The sequence below is a fragment of the Phyllostomus discolor genome, chromosome 6 (genome assembly GCF_004126475.2).
Source record: "Phyllostomus discolor isolate MPI-MPIP mPhyDis1 chromosome 6, mPhyDis1.pri.v3, whole genome shotgun sequence".
Taxonomy (NCBI): Eukaryota; Metazoa; Chordata; class Mammalia; order Chiroptera; family Phyllostomidae; genus Phyllostomus; species Phyllostomus discolor.
This window is the reverse complement of record NC_040908.2, coordinates 168,260,272-168,280,194: the sequence shown is the minus strand read 5'-3', so window position 1 is coordinate 168,280,194 and position 19,923 is coordinate 168,260,272. Positions and strand designations below refer to the sequence as shown.

At 67.1% G+C, this 19,923-nt stretch overlaps 1 protein-coding gene across 1 annotated transcript; it reads left to right on the top strand.

Annotated features, from left to right (window-relative positions):
* The first annotated feature begins 3,906 nt into the window (after nucleotides 1-3,906).
* Nucleotides 3,907-10,081, top strand: FGF3 (fibroblast growth factor 3). The gene is made up of 3 exons (XM_028515103.1): nucleotides 3,907-4,123; nucleotides 6,176-6,279; nucleotides 9,722-10,081. The coding sequence occupies exons 1-3, from the start codon at nucleotides 3,907-3,909 to the stop codon at nucleotides 10,079-10,081; spliced, it is 681 nt and encodes a 226-aa protein (XP_028370904.1).
* Nucleotides 10,082-19,923: the final 9,842 nt, after the last annotated feature.

The window sequence follows — 19,923 nt, the reverse complement described above, 5'->3', positions numbered from 1 at the left end:
TTGCTCAGGCCCTGGATCCCACCCTCAGCCTGTTGGGGACCAAGGGCCAAGTGGACAAGGTGAGGCCAAATGGAGGTTCCAGTGGCCTCTCCTCGCCTCCCAGCTGCGTGACCTTGGACGGGTCTCCTTGGGTCTCCGGGCCTCTGTTTCACATCTGTAAGGCGGGGCTGAGCCGGGCCGCCGCAGGACTTCCGGTCCCGCTGGCTCCGGCCACCACGGCAGGCTCGGCTCCCTCCCGCTGCTCTTGTGGGGCACGATCAGAGGGACCGTGGGCCTGGGGCCGGCACCCCCGGTGGCGGGCTGGGCCCGCATCACAGGTCCCTGCTCTCTGTTCCGGCCCCTCCCCCAGCTCCCTCTCCAAGGGAAGCACCTGAAGGTGGGGTCACAAGGTGTCACCCAGGCACCAGCCGGGGCTGAAAGGCGACCCGGGGGTGGGCGCATCAGAGCAGAGGTCTCGTGACTGTGGGTGAGGTGGGCTGGGCCAGGCCTGGGGGTGTCCGGGCTGGGGTCTGGAAGAGACTAATTAGTCAAATGGTTGCAGTGACCATTTGGAAGCAATTAACAAGGTCGCTATTACCACATTACACCCCCCCACCTGGTGCCGCGGGGCGGGGGAGGGCGGAGGTCACCACGTGTGGGTTGTGGGGGCGCCTCCTCCCGGCCCGGCCCCGCAGGGTTTCATGAATGAGAGCCACGCCCCTTGGGAAGGCTGCCCCAGAGTCAGGTCCTCCTGCCGTGGCCGGGCCTGCCACGCTGAGGCCCTCGGGGGAGTGTCGGGGGTCTTCCTGGGCCAGGAGAGACAGGGGTCAGGCAGATTCAGATGGAGAGGAAGGCCTCGGTGGGTGGGTGGGTGGGTGAGAAAAGGTCGGGAGCCTGGAGGGAGAGGCTCTGGACAGAGGACGGGGTGCAGGCGGGCAGGCGGGCGAGTGCCCCTAACACCAGCCAAGGGCAGGGCTGCGGCAGGGTCTGGTCCACGGGCAGAAAGCGGCTCCGGGTTTTCAACAACACCCTCGGACTCTGGGGCACTTCGGGGGGGAGGGGGAAAGGGGGGAACACGACCCAGAGGGCTCTGCTGCCGCGGCAAAGTCACACGGGACGGGACCTGCAGCCGTGGGTGTCCACGGTCCCCATGGCACTGTTAGCAGCGCCCCAGTCCCCCCTCACAGCCACCACCATGCCTGTGGTCCCTACGGACGGGGTGCACTCGGCACTGGGACCTCATTGTGTCTCCCTGGCTGCACCGGAGGCCTCTGACCTCCGAGAAACGGGGCCACAGGGCCGGGGCCCCACGACAAGGCAGTGGCCGGACCATCCATCCGTCCATCCGTCCAGCCACTCACCATTGTAAGAGTAGGCACCCCGTGGCTACCGTCTGGGGCGTGGCAGGCACAACAGTGAACAAAGTCAGCAGACACCCCTGTCGTCCGGGCCTACCGACACCCCCAGAGCCGGGCTCCACGGCAGCCCCTCCCCCAGTTCCAGGGCGTGAGCAGCCCCGGGGGTGCGCACAGGCTGACCCCCAGAGGGCAGCATGGAACCTAGTTCCAGGCGCCCTTGGGGCAGCCTGGAGAGGCAGGCGGCTGCACACTCGGGGCTGGCTCCTCCCCATCTTCCTGATGGGGCCCGGGGAGGGCGGCAGGCGGCTGGGGCGTGTGCCGCGGAGGGGGTTGGGAATCCTGCCCACCCCCACCCCGCAAGGGGCGCTGACTCTCTTCCCCTCTGGAACATGGCGTCTCAGCTTGTCTCCTCCTGTGGCGGCCTCAGGAGGCACCTGCCTGGCTCGGGAGCAGAGCGCATGGCCTGCCCGGCGCCCACAGCCCTCACCAGGTCCCTTCCGAGCTCCCTGGGAAACCCCGGTGGCCAGCAGGCACAGGCCGAGTCTGTGGGCGGAGCCTGGATCAGAGAGCTCCCCTCGTGGCTCTGTCCCCAAAGGCTGTCCTGTGACCCCAGAAAAGCAGGCTCCATCATTCAGAGTCTGGGCTCCCAGCAGTGGGCAGCCCGGTCTTTGGACAATTCTGACTTGACAGAACGGGGCCACCGGTCACCTCCCCAGGGACTGGGGGTTCTGGGTGATGACCTGGGGGTGCCCCACCCAGGGCCCCCAGGCACTGGCCACACGGTGGGAGGGGGGAGCTCCGTAGGGACACATCACCCCATCTGTGTTGGGCCACGGTAGTGAGAAATGTCCCCTGGGGAGCAAGGCCCCTGTGGCTCCAGGGAGCCCCGGGGCCTGCATGCCTGCCCCTCCCCTGGGGAGGACCAAGGTGAGCTGTGAGGCCCCAGGCACTCCCCCCGCTGCCCCACCTCATCCCTGAACCTGGAGCCAAGGCTGTGGCCTAGACTGCGGGACCCCATGGTCAGTCCCCATCGCTGCCCTGTCCTCCTGCCCCACCCCCCTTGCTGGGGCAAGCCCCCTGGTTTGAGGCTGTGTCAGTACCTGCTGGCTAATGGGGGGGGGGGCACAGGGGGGGCAGGGACAGAGGCCAAGGGAACTAGACAAGAGCGTGAGGGTGTGACTTTTCCAAACACTCCATCCGCAGCTCCTCTCCGATGGGGTCCCAAGGAGACAGAGAGGGCCTCGCAGGCAGTCCGAGGCCATTGGGACATCCACTCCGTTGCCCGTGACCCACCGGGCAGGGGGTCCGTTCCCCCTTCTCTGGCCGCGGCTCTCTCCTCTCCTGTCCCTTCGCTGCGGCCCCGCCAGACTCCCCCGCTTCCCTCTGGGGGTCACTCCCTGCTCCCCAGGCCTCCCTTTCGGCCCCTCGGCTTCTCTCCTCTCCGCCACGCGCTCTCCCATTTCGCCCTGTCTTTCTCTCTGCGCCTGTGTCTCTGCCCTGCTCTCGGGGGGGCTCTCTGCCTCCTGCCCCTTTCTCTGGCTCTCCCGTCCTCCTCTCCAGCCGCCCCCCGCCCCGCCGCAGCCCCCGACTCGCGGCAGGGACCAGACCCTTGGAGACCCCCCGACGTTTGTAAACCCCGCGCTTCCGGATCTGCCCGGTTGGAGCGCGAGACAGGATCAAGCCCTTCGCGGCCGGCCCGGCCACCTTGCCTGGGCCGCCAAAGACAGCGCCGCGGCTCCCCCAGGGGCCCGGGGGGGACGCAGGCACGAGCCCAGGCGGCGTCCCCCACGCGCGCTCGCGCCCAGGCCCTCTCCGCCACCGCCCTCCGCGGCCTCTTCACTACGCGCCGCCTCCGATGGGCGTTTGTCAGCGCGACTTGCCCCGAGTTGTTTTCGCGGACATCAGCCAGCGGCGGCTCCCCCATTGTGCTGGGGGATTGATGGGGGGCGGGAGGGGGTGGCGGGGCCCGGGGCGGCTGCCTAGAGGCCTCGCTCTATAATTTTCGGAGGCATAATTGGTCTGGGGGAAGGGGCGGGGGCGGGGCGGGGGAGGGACCTTTCAGAGCCCGCAGGACGCGCGGGGGCGCGAGGCGCGCGGCGCAGCGGAGCCGCGGCTCGACGGCCGTGCGCGGGGGCGAGTGTGCGCGGGCGGCCGCCCGCCGGAGTCCCGCGCCCGCCGCGCTGCCCACGCGCCCGGGCTCCCGCCCCTCCCGCGCCTCCGCCGGGGGACCACGTCGGCCTTTTGTTGCCGAACCGTCTTTTCTTTCAGCGCTTTGCACAGCAAGGGAAATTTCACCCGATCCTGGGCGAAAATTAAAGGAGATTCATTCCCTCTCTCTCTCTCCCTCTCTCTCTCTCTCAATCTCTCCCCCTCCCTCCCTCCCCCTCCCTCTCTCCCCTCCTCCTTCCGCGTTTCTCCCCTCCCTGCCCCCCTTTGCGCGGAGCCGGAGTCGGCACCGCCTGGCGCGGGAGCGGGCTCTGAGCGCCCAGCCCGGCTCCGCTGCCGCCCCTTCCATGGGAGTCGCGCTCTCCTGCAGCCGCTGCCGCCTCGGGGCGGGCGCGATGCCACGATGGGCCTGATCTGGCTTCTGCTGCTCACCCTCTTGGAGCCGGGCTGGTTGGCGGGCACCGGGGCGCGGCTGCGGCGCGATGCGGGCGGCCGCGGCGGCGTCTACGAGCACCTTGGCGGGGCACCCCGGCGCCGCAAGCTCTACTGCGCCACGAAGTACCACCTCCAGCTGCACCCGAGCGGCCGCGTCAACGGCAGCCTGGAGAACAGCGCTTACAGTGAGTGCGCCGCCCGCGGGGTCGCGGCCGGGGTCCCGGGCACGGGCGGTGTCCCGGAAGGGTCGGCGCTCCGAGGGCGCGGGGAGAGCGGGTCTCTCCCGCCGCCCGGGCCCCCTGCCCTCCCTGCAGGTCCAGAGGAGCGCGAGGGGGCCCTGGGGGTGGGGTGGGGCTCAGGTCCCAAGACGACCAGTGCGGCTGCCAGCCAGCGGAATCTGCCGCCCACCCCCCCCCCCCCGGCTCCGCTGCCCCCCTGGCTGGTCGGAGGGGCGCGCGGCAGGCGGCCCCGGGCTCCTCACTCTGCAGCACTCGGGGGCCCTGACAAGTTCGAGCCCTTTGAGTGTTTCGGAGAAAAGACGCCGGACAAGGCATTTATCATTCTCTTTATTATTTTGACGACTTCTTCTCCTCCTCCTGTCGAACCACCCCCCCACCCCGCACCCCCCTCCCCCACCTTCTGCCCTACCAGCTCGGGGCCGCCCAGGTGGCGGGCAAGCGCCGCTGCCTCTGGGCTGAAGAGGTTCCCCCGCCGCGGCCGCCGCCGGTACCCTGTCTCTTCCCCGGCGGAACCTGCGGCCTCTGGCCTGTGCCCTTGGCGTCCGGGCGCTGGCCCGGCGGTGCCCCGGGACACGAGTTAGAGGCTCGGAGGGTCTTCCGCTTGCGCCACCGTCCAGCGCGGCTCCGGCGCCCGGCTCCTCCGACCACCCGGCCCGGAGCTGGCGCTGTGGCTCCGCTCGGTGGGGAGCCGTGAGCTCGGGGCCTGGCCGGGCCGCCGTGGGGTGGGGGCGGCGGGGGGAGAGGAGGGCGGTCGAGACCCCCGGAATCCTCTGACGGGGCGCGCGCTCGGCGTCCCGCCGGCCGCAGGAAGCCGTGCGGCAGTGCGTTCAGGGTGGCGGCGAGAAACCGCTGCGGCCCGAGGGGAGCCGCAGCCCCGCGAGGGCGTTTTTGGGGGACGCTTCCGGGGCGCGCAGTGCAAACCAAGTGTCGCCCCCCACCCCCGGCCCCTGCGCGGGATCCCGCCGCGGGAGCTCCGCACTCGCCCCCCGAGGTCTCCCCAGTTCTCTCTAAGTCCTGTCCACCCGTTGGAGTCACAGAGCGTCCAGATCCGCGGGGTCTCCGCCGAGGCAGGCAGCTGGGAAACGGAGGAGGGCGAGCGCCCGCCGTCGCTGCCGTCCTGCACCCCGTCTCCAGTTTCTCTGGTCCCCCGGGGCCTGAGACTTGGGGGCTCCCAGCAGCCTGCACCCCTGAGCGCTCCCGCGAACCTCCAGCGGCTGCGTCTCCGTCCCCGGGATTGGTCCTGTGGAGACTCGCCCCCTGGAGAGGGTGCCCTCCGCACCCCAACCCCCTTGTAGCGGTTCTGGGGTAAAGGCCCCCCACCCCCAAGAAAATGTGTCCAGAAGGAAAGGCGTTCGGGGGGATGAAAACTTTCTCGGGGAGCGGCTGAGCCCAGCCTGCGTCCTCCGTGAGCTCTGGGCGCTCCCCCGGCCGCCTGCCCGCCTGCCCCTGCGACGGCATGGGACGGTCACCTCTTGCCCAGGTCTGCTGCCAGCGGGCTTGGGCGACACCCTCCATGTGCCGCCTGGAGGGCACGGTCAGCCGGCTGCCCCAGGGCCCCGGCAGTCCTGCTGTGGGACCCCAGGGCCCCGTGCCGCGGGCCGTGGGGCGGGGGAGCACAGACCGGCTTCGGATTCCAGCTCACACACACGTGTGCATCTCGGGCGGGGCGCCGGACCCCAGCGGTCTCCTGAGACTCGCTGGCAAGGCTGTCCCCACTCTCCGCGTCCTTCGAGGCCACACTCCCTGGCAGAGAGTCCGAGGGTAGAAATACCAGCTTCCTTGCCCCACCCCCTGCCCCCCCAGGTTTGAATTTCTCTCCCTGGGGTACCATCTCTGGCGCTGCCCCCTTTCGCCTCCTGCCCAGGCACTGCTCTCTCTCTCCCCTGAACGCCCCACGGCAGCCTCCTCCGGTGGGTGCGCGTTTCGGCTTCGGGCGGGGCCCTGGCCCCACGCACCGAGGGCGGCAGAGGCGTGACGAGCCCTCCCCACTCTCCCCAGGCATCCTGGAGATCACGGCTGTGGAGGTCGGCGTTGTGGCCATCAAGGGACTCTTCTCGGGACGCTACCTGGCCATGAACAGGAGGGGACGGCTCTACGCTTCGGTGAGTCCAGCCCCTCTCGGGGGTGGGCACGGGGGCGGGGAACTGGGAGCAGGGCAGAGGGGGTCCCCCGGTTCCCGCTGGAATGAGGGGACCCAAGCAAGGGCACTTGGGGTGGAGCAAATGAGAACCCCAGGCAAGCACTTCTCTCCCCGACGAGGACCAGGGAGGAGGAGGAGGCAGGGCGGGCAAGCCAGGTCTCCCAGGGGGGGAAGGAGCCGGCTGATAGTTCTTAGGAGGGGACCCAGAGGAAGGGAGCTGGGACCCAAGTCCCAGGCGCACAGGCTGGAACCCGGCGTATCCTCCGCCGGGGCTCGCACAACAAAAAAAACGGATCTGTGGCTCTCGGGGCGTGGGGGGCGCAGGGAGTGAAACACGCACTGGGAAATCTGCCACCTCCAGCTGGTCGTGGCGCACGCACCGGCCAGTGCTTTCTCAGGCAGTGAGAGGGGTCCTGTTCCGGGGAGCCGAGCCCTCGGGGCCCTGAGGGTCTTGGGCCCACGCAGGCCCCTCCCCCCGTCCTGCGTCTGCAGGGGAAGCGCACCCTTTCACCCTTTCACCCTCTTTGAAGCCGGGCATAAACCGCCCTGGAGAAGAGTCACAGGAAAGCCCGTCTCGGAGCCGATCCTTTTGTCCCAGATGCCCCGCCGCGTTGCTGGAGGAAATGCAAAGGGCTGGAATGCGCCCATCTGCACGCTGCGACCCAGCGGCCCCCGGGTGGGGCCCCCGGGTGGGGCCCGGCCTCTCAGACCTCAGCCGTGGCTCGTCCACAGGGCGTGCCCTCGGCCCCGGGGTCTGGTCTGAGGTGCTCTAGAGGCGGAATGCAGCTCTCTAGTCCCTCGGTGGCACCGAGCCCGGTGTCAGTGAGGGGCACCGACTGTCTGTTCCTGAGAGGAGGGGCACCCAGTGAGGGGGGCTCGCCAGGCCCGCGCTCACGGTGCAGGTCTTCCCGGCCGCCGAGGACCCCTCGGCCACACTCGGGACATCCACAGAGGGGCGGGGAAGGCTGAATTGAGAGGAGAAGCCTGAGGCTACTGCCGCTGCTTTTACGGGCGACTCAGGCCCGGGCTCTGGGGACAGAGCAAAGCAGGGAGCTGAGCTTCCGTCCCCAAGAGCTGACGGCGTTGGCTTTGGGGAAGGAGGAAGAGAGGGCCCTGGGTCACCGGGAAGCAGCCGGGAGGTCTCGCTGAAAGGTGTGGACCCTTCCCAAGCACCAGCAGGCAAGGTCCTGGAGGTGAGGCAGCCAGGTGCCACCCCACGTCCCAGTCCCGGGCACCACCAGCTGGCCGGCGTGCGCTGTGCCCACTGCTCTGCGTCTTGGCTGTGGGGTCCCCTCGTCTTTTTGTCGCCTCCCAGGCCAGCTCACCCACTTCTGCGGCTCGGTGGTGGCCTTTGCACCCTGACAGCCCCCAGTTGCAGCCCTGACCTCCCTTCTTAGTTAGAGGTCACCCCCAACGGCACAGAGGACGGCACACCCCAACAGGACAGAGCAGCTCCCCAAACGCCCCGATTTAAAGATCGCCCCCCCAGCCACTCGCTCCAGCCCACCGCCAGCTGGGACCCACGGTGGACACCAGCTGACTCAGCGCCACGTCCAGTCCTGGGCCCCAGCCCCGAATCCTTCTCCTGCACCCACTCCTCTCGCCGCCTGCCTTACCCTCCCGGCCGGAGCCCTCATGACTCGGGCTGGCACCTCGGCAACCGTGGGGCAGGGCTGCTGGCCTCCAGCCTTGCCCTCCTCCTGTCCGTCTGTCCATCCGTCTTTCCATCTATCCGCATCCATCCATCCATCCGCCTACCCTCCCTCCTCTCCCCCTCCCTCCCTTCCTTCTGGCGTTTGTCTCTTCCTCCATCAGGGGCCGTCATGCCCCGTGCGAGGTGCACGCTAAGGGTCTTCCTAACATGCAAACCCACTCAAGCGTGGCCTCCAGGACCTCCCCCCCATTGCCCACGGCTGTCACTCAGGTGCCACAGCTCCGCCCCCAGAGCAGCGGCGGGCAGGCCTTCTGCCCCCACCCCACCCGTCACTCCGAGCCTCAGCCCCTCCTGACTCTGGCCCCGCCCCTCGGTTCTGCAGAACAAGCCATGAACCACCCTTCCGTGCCTTCGGCCGCCCTGTCACTGCATGCAATGTTCCCGCCCCCAAAGCTGCCCACCCGAGAGCGCCCACCCCTCCCAAACGACCCTCTCCAAGTGTCGCCTCCCTGGGGACGGTGTCCAGTCGGCTTCCTCCTGACACCGGCATCGTGCCTGCCCACTGCCCTCCCTGCACCCTGAGCGCTCAGCCCCCCAAGAGCCCCCGCAGGAGGGCCTGAGCCCTGTGCGGTGTCCAAGGTCCACAGGACTTCATCCATTCAGATGGTCCCCTCCATCCCCACCCCCCGCCGAGTGTCTCAGCAAAGAGACAGCCCAGCCTCTGGCTTCCTGGTGGGTGGGCCTGAGCCCTTGGGGACGCCCCTTCTCCAGGACAGGAGATGGGAGACGAGTCACAGTCTGTCACCGTCCAGCGTGGGAGACAGGCACCCGATGCAGCCTGCAGGGTGTGGGGGTGGGGCCGGTCGGCCCTGAGCCCACACCACGCAGGGGGCGGGCACCGGCCAGCATGGCACCTTACCCTTGTGATCCGGGAACTGGCACCTCCCCAGGCCTCAGTTTCCCCACCTGCAAAGTGTGGAGGTTGGTCCGGGGCACCCCAACTCTGAGCCTCCACTTGCAGGCAGAAGAACAGAGAGGGGCGTGGCTTACGGGGACAGGCAGGCCCCCCCTGAGTCAGCCGCAGCCTCCCCCGCTGCCACCACCCAGGGCATTGTCGCTTAAACAGCTCGCTTCCCGAGTCCTTCCAGGTCACCCGTTGCTGAATTCCTGGTCTGGTCCCCACCAGCTTGGGAACCCTGAGAGTGGGCCGCAGGCTCACCTGCACTCTGGGATGGACCCTGAGGGTCTCTGGCTCCTGCCAGGTGGCCAGGCCCAGGGGAGACGCCAGGTCCCACTGCCCGCCTTCCCCGGGGCCCAGCCCTGCCCTGTGACGTAGTTCAGGGAGGGGAAGTCTGAAGGGGAGGCGGCCCTGGGCGCAGCCGCCTGCCCGCAGCCGGGACTGAGCCCCACCCGGCAGGCTGGGCAGGCCAGGGAGGGGCGTGGGAGACTGGGGAACCCCCCCCGAGGGGAGGCAGGGGGAGCCACCCTTCCCAAGGGGCTCAGGAAGCCTTGCTGGAGGGAAGGTGCTTGCGCTGAGTCCCAAAGGCCAAGTTCACCAGACAGACACGGGTGGGAGGGAGGGTGCGCGGGCGTGAGGCACAGCCCAGGCAGCGGTGTGCGGAGAGCCGGCAGGGCGAGGGTCCGGGCGGGGTGGGAGGCGCGGCAGACAGGAGGCTGCCCCTGGGGCCCTCGCCCGGCGGCCGGTGGCCCTGCGGGCTGCTGACCGTGCTGCCCTGCCCCGAACTCGCAGGAGAGCTACAACGCCGAGTGTGAGTTTGTGGAGCGGATCCACGAGCTGGGCTACAACACCTACGCCTCCCGGCGGTACCGCTCGGGCCCCGGCGGGCCTGCGCCCCGGCGCCGGCCCAGCGCCGGGAGGCTGTGGTACGTGTCCGTCAACGGCAAGGGCCGGCCCCGCCGGGGCTTCAAGACGCGCCGCACGCAGAAGTCGTCGCTGTTCCTGCCCCGCGTGCTGGACCACAAGGACCACGAGATGGTGCGGCTGCTGCAGAGCGAGGCCGGGCTCCCCGGCGGCCCGCCCGAGCCGCCCGGCACCGGCATCCAACCCTGGCGGCGGCGGCAGCGGCAGAGGATCCAGGCAGGCGCTTAGCTACCAGCCCGGTGGAGTGGAGGCCTCATGTATTCCGGCCGCGCGGCCAGGCGTCCACTGCCCACCCCGGCTGACCGCCACCGCACAGCAGCTCCCCAGGACTGGCTCTCCCCGCTCGTCCCTGCCCCCGCTCCTGTCCCACACCGGCGGCTCCTCTGAGGGGCTACAGGCTGGTTCCCCGGCCCTTCCTGGTTTCCTCGGGCAAGCGCCCATCAGATCGGGGCCAGGGCCAGAGCCGGCCGAGTGCGGGCACCCCGCCAGCCAGGTGGCTCCCCAAGTATAGCCGTGGGACCACGCAGGGGACTATATGAGCAAATATTAAAGCATGTTATTCTACCTGTTATTTACTAGAGGATAGTGCAGTCTGAGGGGACGGTTCGTGCGCACGGGAAGAAAGGCTGGTGCGTGCGGGACTGCGTGTGCATGCACATGCTTGTGAATTGCCGTGACTGCAGACATCTGTGTGTGGACCTGTGTGCACGCACAGGCGTGCACCTGTACCTGTGTGTTCTGGCTGTGTCTGAGCCCATTGTGCACACGTGTGGAGAGAGCGAGAGCGAGAGAGAGAGAGAGAGAGAGGTGCTTTGTTTGAAGTTCCAGTGAACGCTGTGCAGCGAAGCCGGGTGCTTCTCCGGGACCTCCTGAGCCCCCGCCCAGGCCCGGGGTGCTCTCCCGGAGTCTGTCCCTGCAGCCCCCCACCCCGGGGCCCCAGGCATTTCTGTCTTTGCCTGAGAAAACGGGGCTCGGAGAGCGGTGGCACCAGCAGGGGGCCGGCTGAGCTCCTCTCCGTCCAGATGACCTCCCTGCCCCCTCCACCTGCTTCCCCAACAAGGAGGGTGGGCGGGGCCACCTGGGGCAGGCCCAGGTGGGAGCCATAGGCGGGGCAGGGTGCCCTCTCCTCTGGACCTCGGAGGAAGCAGCCGCTGGGGCCCCGGGGAGGGGTGTGGCTGGGGCCTCTGTTCTCTTGTCCCGGCTGAGGTCAGCCCAGACATCGGGGTGCCGAGGACAGGGCCATGGGAAGTCCAAAGACAGGCTGGCACCAGTGTCCCTGTCCCTGACTCCTGTTCACCCCCGGCCACTCCCTCCAAGCCAGCTTTTTGGTTTTTAAGCATAAAAGGGAAGCCTACCCTGGCTGGTGTGGGTCAGTGGATTGAGCACCAGCCTGCGAACCAAAGGGTCACCGGTTCGATTCCCAGTCAGGGCACATACATGCCTGGGTTGTGGGCCAGGTCCCCAGTAGGGGGCACACAAGAGGCAACCACACACTGATGTTTCTCTCCCTCTCTTTCTCCCTCCCTCCCCTCTCTCTGAAAATAAAGAAAATCTTATAAAAAAAAATGAAACCCAAAGGGAAGAAGCCTTTGGTGTCAGATGGAAGCACTGAGGGGAATGCAGTGACCACAGCCCTGGTGGCAGGTCAGAGCCACCGAGTCAGGACCCCGGGGGACCGCCTGGAGCCCGAGCGCACTTTGCGGGGCGGTGGCAGCCACAGGTGTCACACCCAGCGCACAGCCGGGGAAGCTGAGGCTCCGGAGGAGGCCTGACCTGGTTAAGGCACCAGGCCCCTGGGTGGCCCCTCCCTGGACACCCTGGGTGCCTGGGGCAGGCTGCGGCGGGAGGGCCTGGGCCAGGTCGGGTCTGTAGGGAAGTGATGTGGCTGATGCCCCGTGTACTCCACCTGCTGGCCAGCAACGTGGTCCCCGAGAGGCCCAGGGGCCCCTCCTGGACGGGGTCCCACCCCAAAGCCACCCGCCTCCCCTATGGGTCTGGGACCCACAGGGGTGGGAACGCAAAGTGCGTGGCCACTGTGGAGCCTGGGGTGGCAATTCCTGAGACAGGGAGACGCTGGCCCAGCGTGCGACCCGGCAGCGGCGCCTCTGGGAACAGCCCCCGGACGTGCGGAAAGCAGGGGCTCCCACAGATGTGTGCACACGCATGCAGGGCTGTGCTGTTCACACTGGCCACACGGGGGACCCACCGTGTCCATCTGCGGTTGGGTGTGGACTCGAGATGCCGCCCATCTGCACAGTGGACCGTCGTCCAGCCTTAGGCAGGAAGGCAACTCTGAGACCTGCGGCCATGTGGCTGGACCTTGGGGACAGTTCAGTTAAGCCAGTCACCAAGGACAAGTCCTGTGACTCCTCTCCTAGGAGGCCCCTGGAGGAGCCAAGTTCATGGGCAGAGAGGAGGATGGTGGGAGTGGGGGCTGCAGGCCGGGGGCGGGGGGAAAGGGAGTGTTCAGTGGGGACAGGGGTCCCTGGGGAGATGAAGCTCTGAGTCGGCGGGGGTGAGCAAGGGCCGTGCAACGCTGTGGGGGCTCCACAGCACAGCGCCGCCCACGGGAAAAACGGGTCAACGGGCCAAATGCCGGAACACACGGGCACAGCCCCAGCGGAGGGTCGTGCGCCTTCCGCGTCAGAACCAGGCGGGCAGGGCATCCGCGCCGCTCCGTGAGCTGGCGAGGGCAGGCTCCGCTCGCCCGCACTGCCCCCGGGAAAAGGTGGGGCTGCCCGGCGGAGCCCCTGGCCCCGAGTGAGCGGCCCTGCTGGTGGGGAGGACGCGCCGGCCCCGGGGGGCGGGGCTTCAGCTGCTGCGAGCGGGCCTTTGAGCCCCTCCGCAGGTTCAGAGGCCTTCCGCCGCCCTGGGGGTTGAAGGACCTGGGACGATGAGCGAGCGGGTCTATAATTAGCGCCCACCCATTGAAGGATGACCTTGCCAGGGCTGCATTCCGGGGCTGAGCCAGATATAGCCCCCTGGGCTGACCCCGACCCCGCCGGGCTGCAACAGCTGGACGGCCGAGGGGCTGCGCTCCGTCCGCACCTCGGAGCCGGGTCTGGGGACGGAGGCGGCCCGGCGCGGGACTCAGACCCGGCCTCGGCCACTCCCGCGGTGTCACGATGGGTCACCGGAGCCCAGGACCATCTCGGCCTCTCCCCAGCCTCAGTTTCTCCATCTGTGCACGGGCTCCCACGGTGGTTGCTAGGATACGCTGAGGGGTGAACGGTTTATAAGTGATCGCTTCACAGCCACGAGTGGAGTGGGGAAAGGGCAAGCTTTACTTTTTCCAGAAAGATCTGGGAGACCAGGAGAAAAGCATGCACACCCAGGAACCTGTTCCGTGGGGATCTCGTGAAGAGGTCAAGGGCGGGGCCAGTGGACAGTCTGGGGGACTCGGGGAGCACTGAGGGTGGGCTGGGAGCTCCTGGGGGACTCAGTGCCTCGGGAAGTCCCGGTCAGAGTTAGGAATTGTAAATGTTCATTTATTTGTGTCAATAAAATAAATAAATGCATGTATCTGCCTTTTGTACAATTCAGGAGAATGGCGCTGTAATTCTCCCTCCACCCACCCATGGGTCTCTATTCATTCACCCATCCATCCACCACCCAGCTACCCATCCACCTATTCATCCATCCATCCATCCACCCACCCATCCAAACATCCATCCATCCATCCACCAGCCACCCACCCATCCATCCTTCTATCCACCCACCCACCCACCCAGCCACCTATCCACCCACCCACCCACCCAGCCACCTATCCATCCACCCACCCACCCATCCAAACATCCATCCACCCATCCATCCATCGATCCACCATCCACACACCCATCCACCCATCCAAACATCCATCCATCCTTCCATCCACCCACCATCCACCCAGCCACCCACCAGCCACCCACTCCTCACCACCCACCCACTGAGCGTGGGCCAGCCGGTTGCCAGACCCCCTGCCAGGCAGGCAGCTGCACCGGTGAGCAGTGTGTCCTTGTTCACAAGGGGCTCACGGCCTCACGGGTGACGGAGGCACGGCTCCAAGTGGCAGAGCAGGAGCAGTGACCTGGAGCAATTCAGAGACAACTGGGGCCGCACCCCGTTAGTGAGGACGACGGGGACGACAGCCGTCAGGAACGTGTTCTTGAGAACCAGAGCCCAGCGGCCATCTAGATGACAACACCCTCATCCGCCTTTAGAGCCAGACGGGGGCATGCAAAGGCCCGGACTGAAGGGCTGGGGGCTCAGCGCGGGGGGGCGCAGGGAAAAGACTGGCTCCATGGTCGGAGATGTTCAGGATCACAGGCCTTGGGGTTCGGGTCTCCGGCAGGGCCAGTCCTGGTTCGATGACCCCTCCCCCACCCCACCAGGCCAGGCGGCCCAGACCAGGCGGCCCAGACCAGGCCAGACTGGCCTCCTGGGCTCGCCGAGGGGAGCAGAGCCTCCCGGAGCCCTGCCCCCCGCCCTCCCAGAGTTCCTGGCGGACGTGGCGGAAAGCGTCAGCAGGAGACGCTGTCAGGGAAACCGCCCTGCCTGTCTGATTCTCAGGATGGGGGCTCCTTTTCCTTTGCAACACATTTCTCTCCGACCTCCTCCCTCCATGCACCCTCACCAGGCAAGACCCGAGTTCATGGGCAAGTTCACATTCTCATCTCAGGCAAGCAGACACGCCCTCCAAGCCCCCGGGGGCCCTTGGTAGTGCTTTCCGGAGTGGCCTCGGTGTCCGGACACTCGTCCAGGCACCCAGGCCGCCCCCACCCCGCCCCCCACCCCCGCACCACCCCAGGACCAGCCTTCCCGCTGGCTGCTTTCTCCTGGCCGCCCGCCGCCCCGCCACCTCCATCCACTCCGCAGGTGCCGCCGCCGCGGGGGGGACTTCTGAGGCCATCCTACCCAAAGTCAGGTCCCTCTTATCGTTTCTCACGACGCCTTGTTATTTTGTCCACAGGTCCCTACGCCATCTGTAATTATCTACTTAATTGTGCAGTCACTGCTGCCCGCCCCCCGCCCCATCGCCCACCTGAGGGGCGAGGCACCTGGCCTGCCTGTCCTTGGAACCACGTGTGCCTGTGGTTGAGGGCTGCGCACAGCTGCTGCCTTCGGGGACATTCGACCCCACCCCCTCCCCTCCGGGGCAGGAACCGGGCGAGGAAGGGGGAAGCTCTAGGGTCCGGGTGCACTGGACGGTGAGGGCCAGGGGGGGGCGTGTGGGCAGGCCCCTGGCGGCCTCTGCTCCCCTCTTTCATGACCTCTGGCAGGCGAGGAAACTGAGGCTCGGAGAGATGGCGCAGTTTTCTTAAAAGGGCACATCAGGGTTGGTGCCAAGCTCTCTCGGGTCCCTCATGTCCTTACAGGGTGCCCAGGACAGGCGGGACACGCAGGGGTGGGCCGGGTCTTCAGAATGTCAGCCGCAGAGTCCCCCGGGGGCCAGCAGCGCCACCCCGCGGCGTAACCCCGAAAGAACGGAAAACAGGCCCACTTGAGGGCCCGCCCACAAGTGTCTGCGGTTCCTGGTCGCCAAGGAGTGGAGACCACCCGAACGTCCACACGGGGTGGGCGGATAGCGCAGTGCGCTCCCTCCGCCCGTGAGGTCGTAGTCGGCCACGAACAGCAAAGACGTGGCGAGACGTTCCGCGGCGCGGAGGAGCCCTGGGAACCCGCCGCTGAGCGAAGGCGGTCGGACAGAAAAGGCCGCAGACTCGGTGCTTCCGCCTCTACCAACAGCCCGGACCTGGGGGATCGGTGGGGGCAGCACGTGGGCTGGGGGCTGCAGGGGCTGCCGGGAAGGGGAAGTGGGCGGTCAGGGGGCCAAGGACGGCGCGAGTGCCCTCTGGGGCCATGAGAACGTTCTTGGTGACGTGCGCAAGGCTGCGCGGCGCTTTGATGTAGACCCGGTGAACTGTACGCCCTGGGAGGGGGGCTCGGGCGGTAGGAAGACTATGTCGCAGTGAATTTTATTGGCATAGCCATGTCCGTGAGAGCGGAACTGGTGGGGCCCTCCCCAGGCTTTGGAGCCAGGAAGTGGGGGCTGGGTTGTCCCGGGGGTCTGGGAGCGCACCCCCACCTGCAGTACTGGGGCATACCAGCAGGTGGCAGTGACCTCAGCGACAAGCCCCAGGTGGACCCCGCTGACCAAGGACTTGGTCTGCCCAACCCTGGTCTGTCCACCAGGAGTGGGGGACAGGGGCACCTCTGCGACGTGCTCTCAGCACTTACCAGGTCGCCACGATGACCCTCCCAGCACGCCTGCCTAGGGTGGTGCATGGAGGCAGAGGCCCCTTCCCCAGGCCAGAGGGGGGCGGGGCCCTGGGCACGCAGTGGGCGCCCGCTCCTGCGGACCCCAGAAACAGGGCTGCGGCCCCGGCGGAGGACGAGTCTATCTGCACGGAACAACGGTGGCGGGAGACAAGGAGAAGCGACCTGGCTCCTCCAGGCCTGAGGCTCTCCGCAACCCCAGGCGATGCTGGCGTGGCGGGCCTGGGGCAGCAGTGGTAACTAGCCCAGACAGCCCCCCTGCCCCCGGGGCAGTTGTCGTGGGGGCTCCCCTCGGGGGGTGACCCCGCTTTCTCGGCCAAAACTAGTGGACTTGGGTTACCATCCACTAGTTTCTCCCTGGCAAAGGGGACAGGATAGCCCCCCCTCGACCTGGACATACTGCCAGGACCCAGGGGGGGCAGGGATGGGCCTGGGGGGGAGGGCCCTGGACCAGCAATGGGGTCCCGTCCCGCTGGCCGTGGTCACGGGCCTACGAGGTGCTTGCTCCACAGAACTCAGGCTCAGGCTCGCCTGCTTGGGCCTCACGGTTATCCCAGGAGGGAGGTGCTGTTACCCTCACCCCTGCTTTGCCCATGAGGAAAAACTGTTCAGAGAGGCGCAGCCACCTGCCTGAGGTCACACAGCACTCGCTGGGTCTTCGTGGCCAGAGTGCGGCTGGACAGACAGGTGTGAGTTCCAACCTGGCCCCCACCACTCTCTCTCCGTGGCGTGCTTGGGGCAGTCGCTCTGCCCCTCTGGGGCTGTTTCTCCCTGCAGAATGGGGGCACCCGTTTGTGCCTCACCCCCACAGAGGGCCCTATGACACACTTGGGGGGAGAAGGAGAGCAGGTGTGGACTCGGCAGGTTCACGCTGACCATCGTCAGAGCCACTCAGGCTTCTAGAAAAGCCATCGGGACCCCATGTGGTGCAGCGCCTCTCCAAAAATAAATAGATGCATAATCTGTTTTAAAAGAAACTGCCAAGATCATTACAACAAGGCAGGTCCGAGAAGCTGCCACCGCAGGAGGGGGGCAGGGAGACCTGACAGCTGTGTGGCCTTCTGGGTGGGATGCCAGGGCGGTCACAAGGGACCTCAGGTACAAATGACAAAAGTCCACTTCACGCACAGTCACCGGTTAATAACAACGTGTCACCGTGGGTTCCGGTCGGGACAAATGTGCCCCTCGACTGTGTGTTACTAACAGGGGGACCTGAACATGCCCAGGAACTCTCTGTCCTGTTCTGGAACTTTCCTGGGACTCTAAACTCATTCCAGAATTAAAAGTTTATTAACGAATGAAATAGAATGCCGGCCCCTCTGCTCGCCGCCCGGATGGGCAACGGCAGGAAAGAGACAACACAGCGGAACCCAACCCCCAGCGCGCGCCAAGCCGGCGAGGACGTGGTTAAACAGGCGGCGGCCTCCGCGTTGCCGTCAGCGCGCGCTGGCGAATTTACGGGCCGAATTCTTGGCCCGGGTCCAGAGATTCCGTCTCTGAAGATCCCATCCCCAAGACAGGGGGACACGGTTTACGAGCCGAGATGTTCATCACGGCATTGTTTATGGTAGAAAAGGAGGAAAGAGGCTCGGAAACCGCCTAACATTAGCAACGAGCCAAGGGTCTAAACAAACCACGCGCATCCCTCCTCCCTGGGCTGTGAGGCCCCCGCGCCTCCGGCAGGATGCTGTGTGGGAAAGTGGCGGGCTGTGTTTATCAAGTGAAAACAAGAGTGGGGTTTGCTCACGGCGCGATGGTCGATTCACCCCTCCAGCAAGCGAGCCCGTCCTGCGGCCCCGGGCTGTGCAGGGCGGCCCCCACCCCAGGGGCTCGGTGTCCCAGGACAGGTGGGGCCAGCCCAGCCGCTGGGGCCCCCAGGGGAAAGGGTGTCGATGACGGTGACCACACTGGGCCCTGGGGTGGGGGGTGGACAACTTGTGCAGATGAGTTGCCTCTGAGGTAGCCTCAGCCTCACGAAGGAGGTGGGGTGGGCTTTGCAGGGGGGGCTACAGAGGTGGTGAAGTCCCAGGAGCCTGGCCAGTAGTCCCCTCGGGTGGGGACTGGGCCGGGAAGCCAGGTCTGCAGGCACAGCCTGGGCTGTCGGACATTTCCCAGCAGGCAGAGGGGCCGGGGAGGGCTCAAGAGGCCGAGGCCGGATCGGATTGCTTGCAGCGTCTCTCAGGAGCCACCGCCCGGGCTCAGGCCCCCGGGCCGGCCTCCCGCATTGTGGCGGGCCCACTCACCGTGACCGCGCCCTCGGCCACAGGAAGCCGCCCTTCCCCCCGGGACCTATCGGGACCTCCATCTCAAAGGGCCTTTCTGCGGCCGGATTCCTGGCCTGGGCAATCAAGATGGACAGAGGCCGGCCGGGCCCCTGCGGAGTGCCACGGTCACTGCTCCTGGCACGTCCGCATCCTCTGCCCCCTGGGACCACAGTGGCTCGTGAGAAACCAAACATCCCGGGGGCTGCCTTGACAGCCGTCCGCAGCCCCGCCCTGGGTCCTGGGAAGCAGGGTCACACAGTCGGGGGCCTGGAGCCTGCTCCCCTGGCCACAGAGCATGTGCACGGAAGAGGGCTCGGGGCCCCCGTGCTGGGTTCCGGTGCAGGACCCTGCCGTCAGCAAGCACCATGCCACTCCCAAGGGTGCCTGGCGGGGAGGTCAGACCACCAGCCAGCCTTCCTCAGGGGTCTCGCCGGCTGCACCAGGTTCTTGCGGAATCCCCACGGCAAGGCCAAAGAGGGGGTGCGGGACTTGCCCGGGGTCCCCCAGCAAGGGATTAGCGGAATGGAGGTCCCCAGGGTCCTCCCACCGACAGGCTCGGGGCCCCCGGCGGCCACAGTTGGTGGTGGGTGAGGGGGGCTGCTCCCAAGCCGGCCTGCCACTGTCGTCCTTATAAGGGCAATCAGGAAACGAGGCAGGACAACGGGAAGTGGAGCAAGTTGTAAACACAGCGACAAAACACAAACGCCAAAGGAACGCGGGTGCGCCCTCGAAAACATCGCTTCGCAAAGACTGGGTCAAGGTTCCTAGGCCCCGCCCTGGGGTTCAGTGGGTTGGGGCGTTGCCCGTTTGATTCCCAGTCAGAGCACGGGCCTGGGGCTTCGGGTCTGGTCCCCGGTCAGGGCACATGAGAGAGGCAACCGGTTGGATCGGTGGTTCTTCCTCCCATCGATGGTTCTCTCCCTCTGTTCCTCTCTGCCTCCCCCTCCCTCTAAAATTAAAAAGAGAGAGAGAGAGAGCGAGCTATACAAGACAAGCGAAATGCCCGCGAGACATGCCCAACACAGACGGCCACGGAGACCCGTGCCGGCGACACTGACCCTGGGCTCTCTGAATCTTCGGAGGGCCGAGAGGGGGCTGCAGAGGCGGAAGGGCCACTCCGAGAGGCCGGGGCCGGCCAGTTCCTGTCCCCGGCGTCTTCCGGGAGTGGCCACACCCGCTGTGTCCATGCAGCCTGTGGCAGAGCCCAGTGGCAGGGAGAGGGGTTGTGTGGCCCCCAAAGCAATGAGTGTATCTCGCCCTGCTCCTTCCAGAGGAGGGTGGCTTCGGCCTTGCTCCTCGGCCTCAAACTCTTAGACAGACGGGCAGGGCCACCCTCAATTCTCCCATCCCTTTGGTTTGCTCTCAGGATTCCGAGCCGCTCCCAGGTTCAGGGGCGCCCCACCTCCCACCGCTGCCCGAGTCTCCAGCCCCAGAGAGTGTCCCGGCCTCCCTTTCCTGCTGGGCAGCCGCACCGCCGCCTTTCCCTTCGTCGTGCTGGCAGGCCCAGGCCGGCCATTGGGTGGCACAGGTCAGGGACAAAGGCCAAGGCCC

Coding starts and splice junctions, on each gene's coding strand:
- FGF3 (XM_028515103.1), top strand. CDS start 3,907: ATGGGCCTGATCTGGCTTCTGCTGCTCACCCTCTTGGAGCCGGGCTGG. Junction 4,124..6,175: donor CCTGGAGAACAGCGCTTACA/GTGAGTGCGCCG, acceptor CACTCTCCCCAG/GCATCCTGGAGATCACGGCT. Junction 6,280..9,721: donor GGGGACGGCTCTACGCTTCG/GTGAGTCCAGCC, acceptor CCGAACTCGCAG/GAGAGCTACAACGCCGAGTG.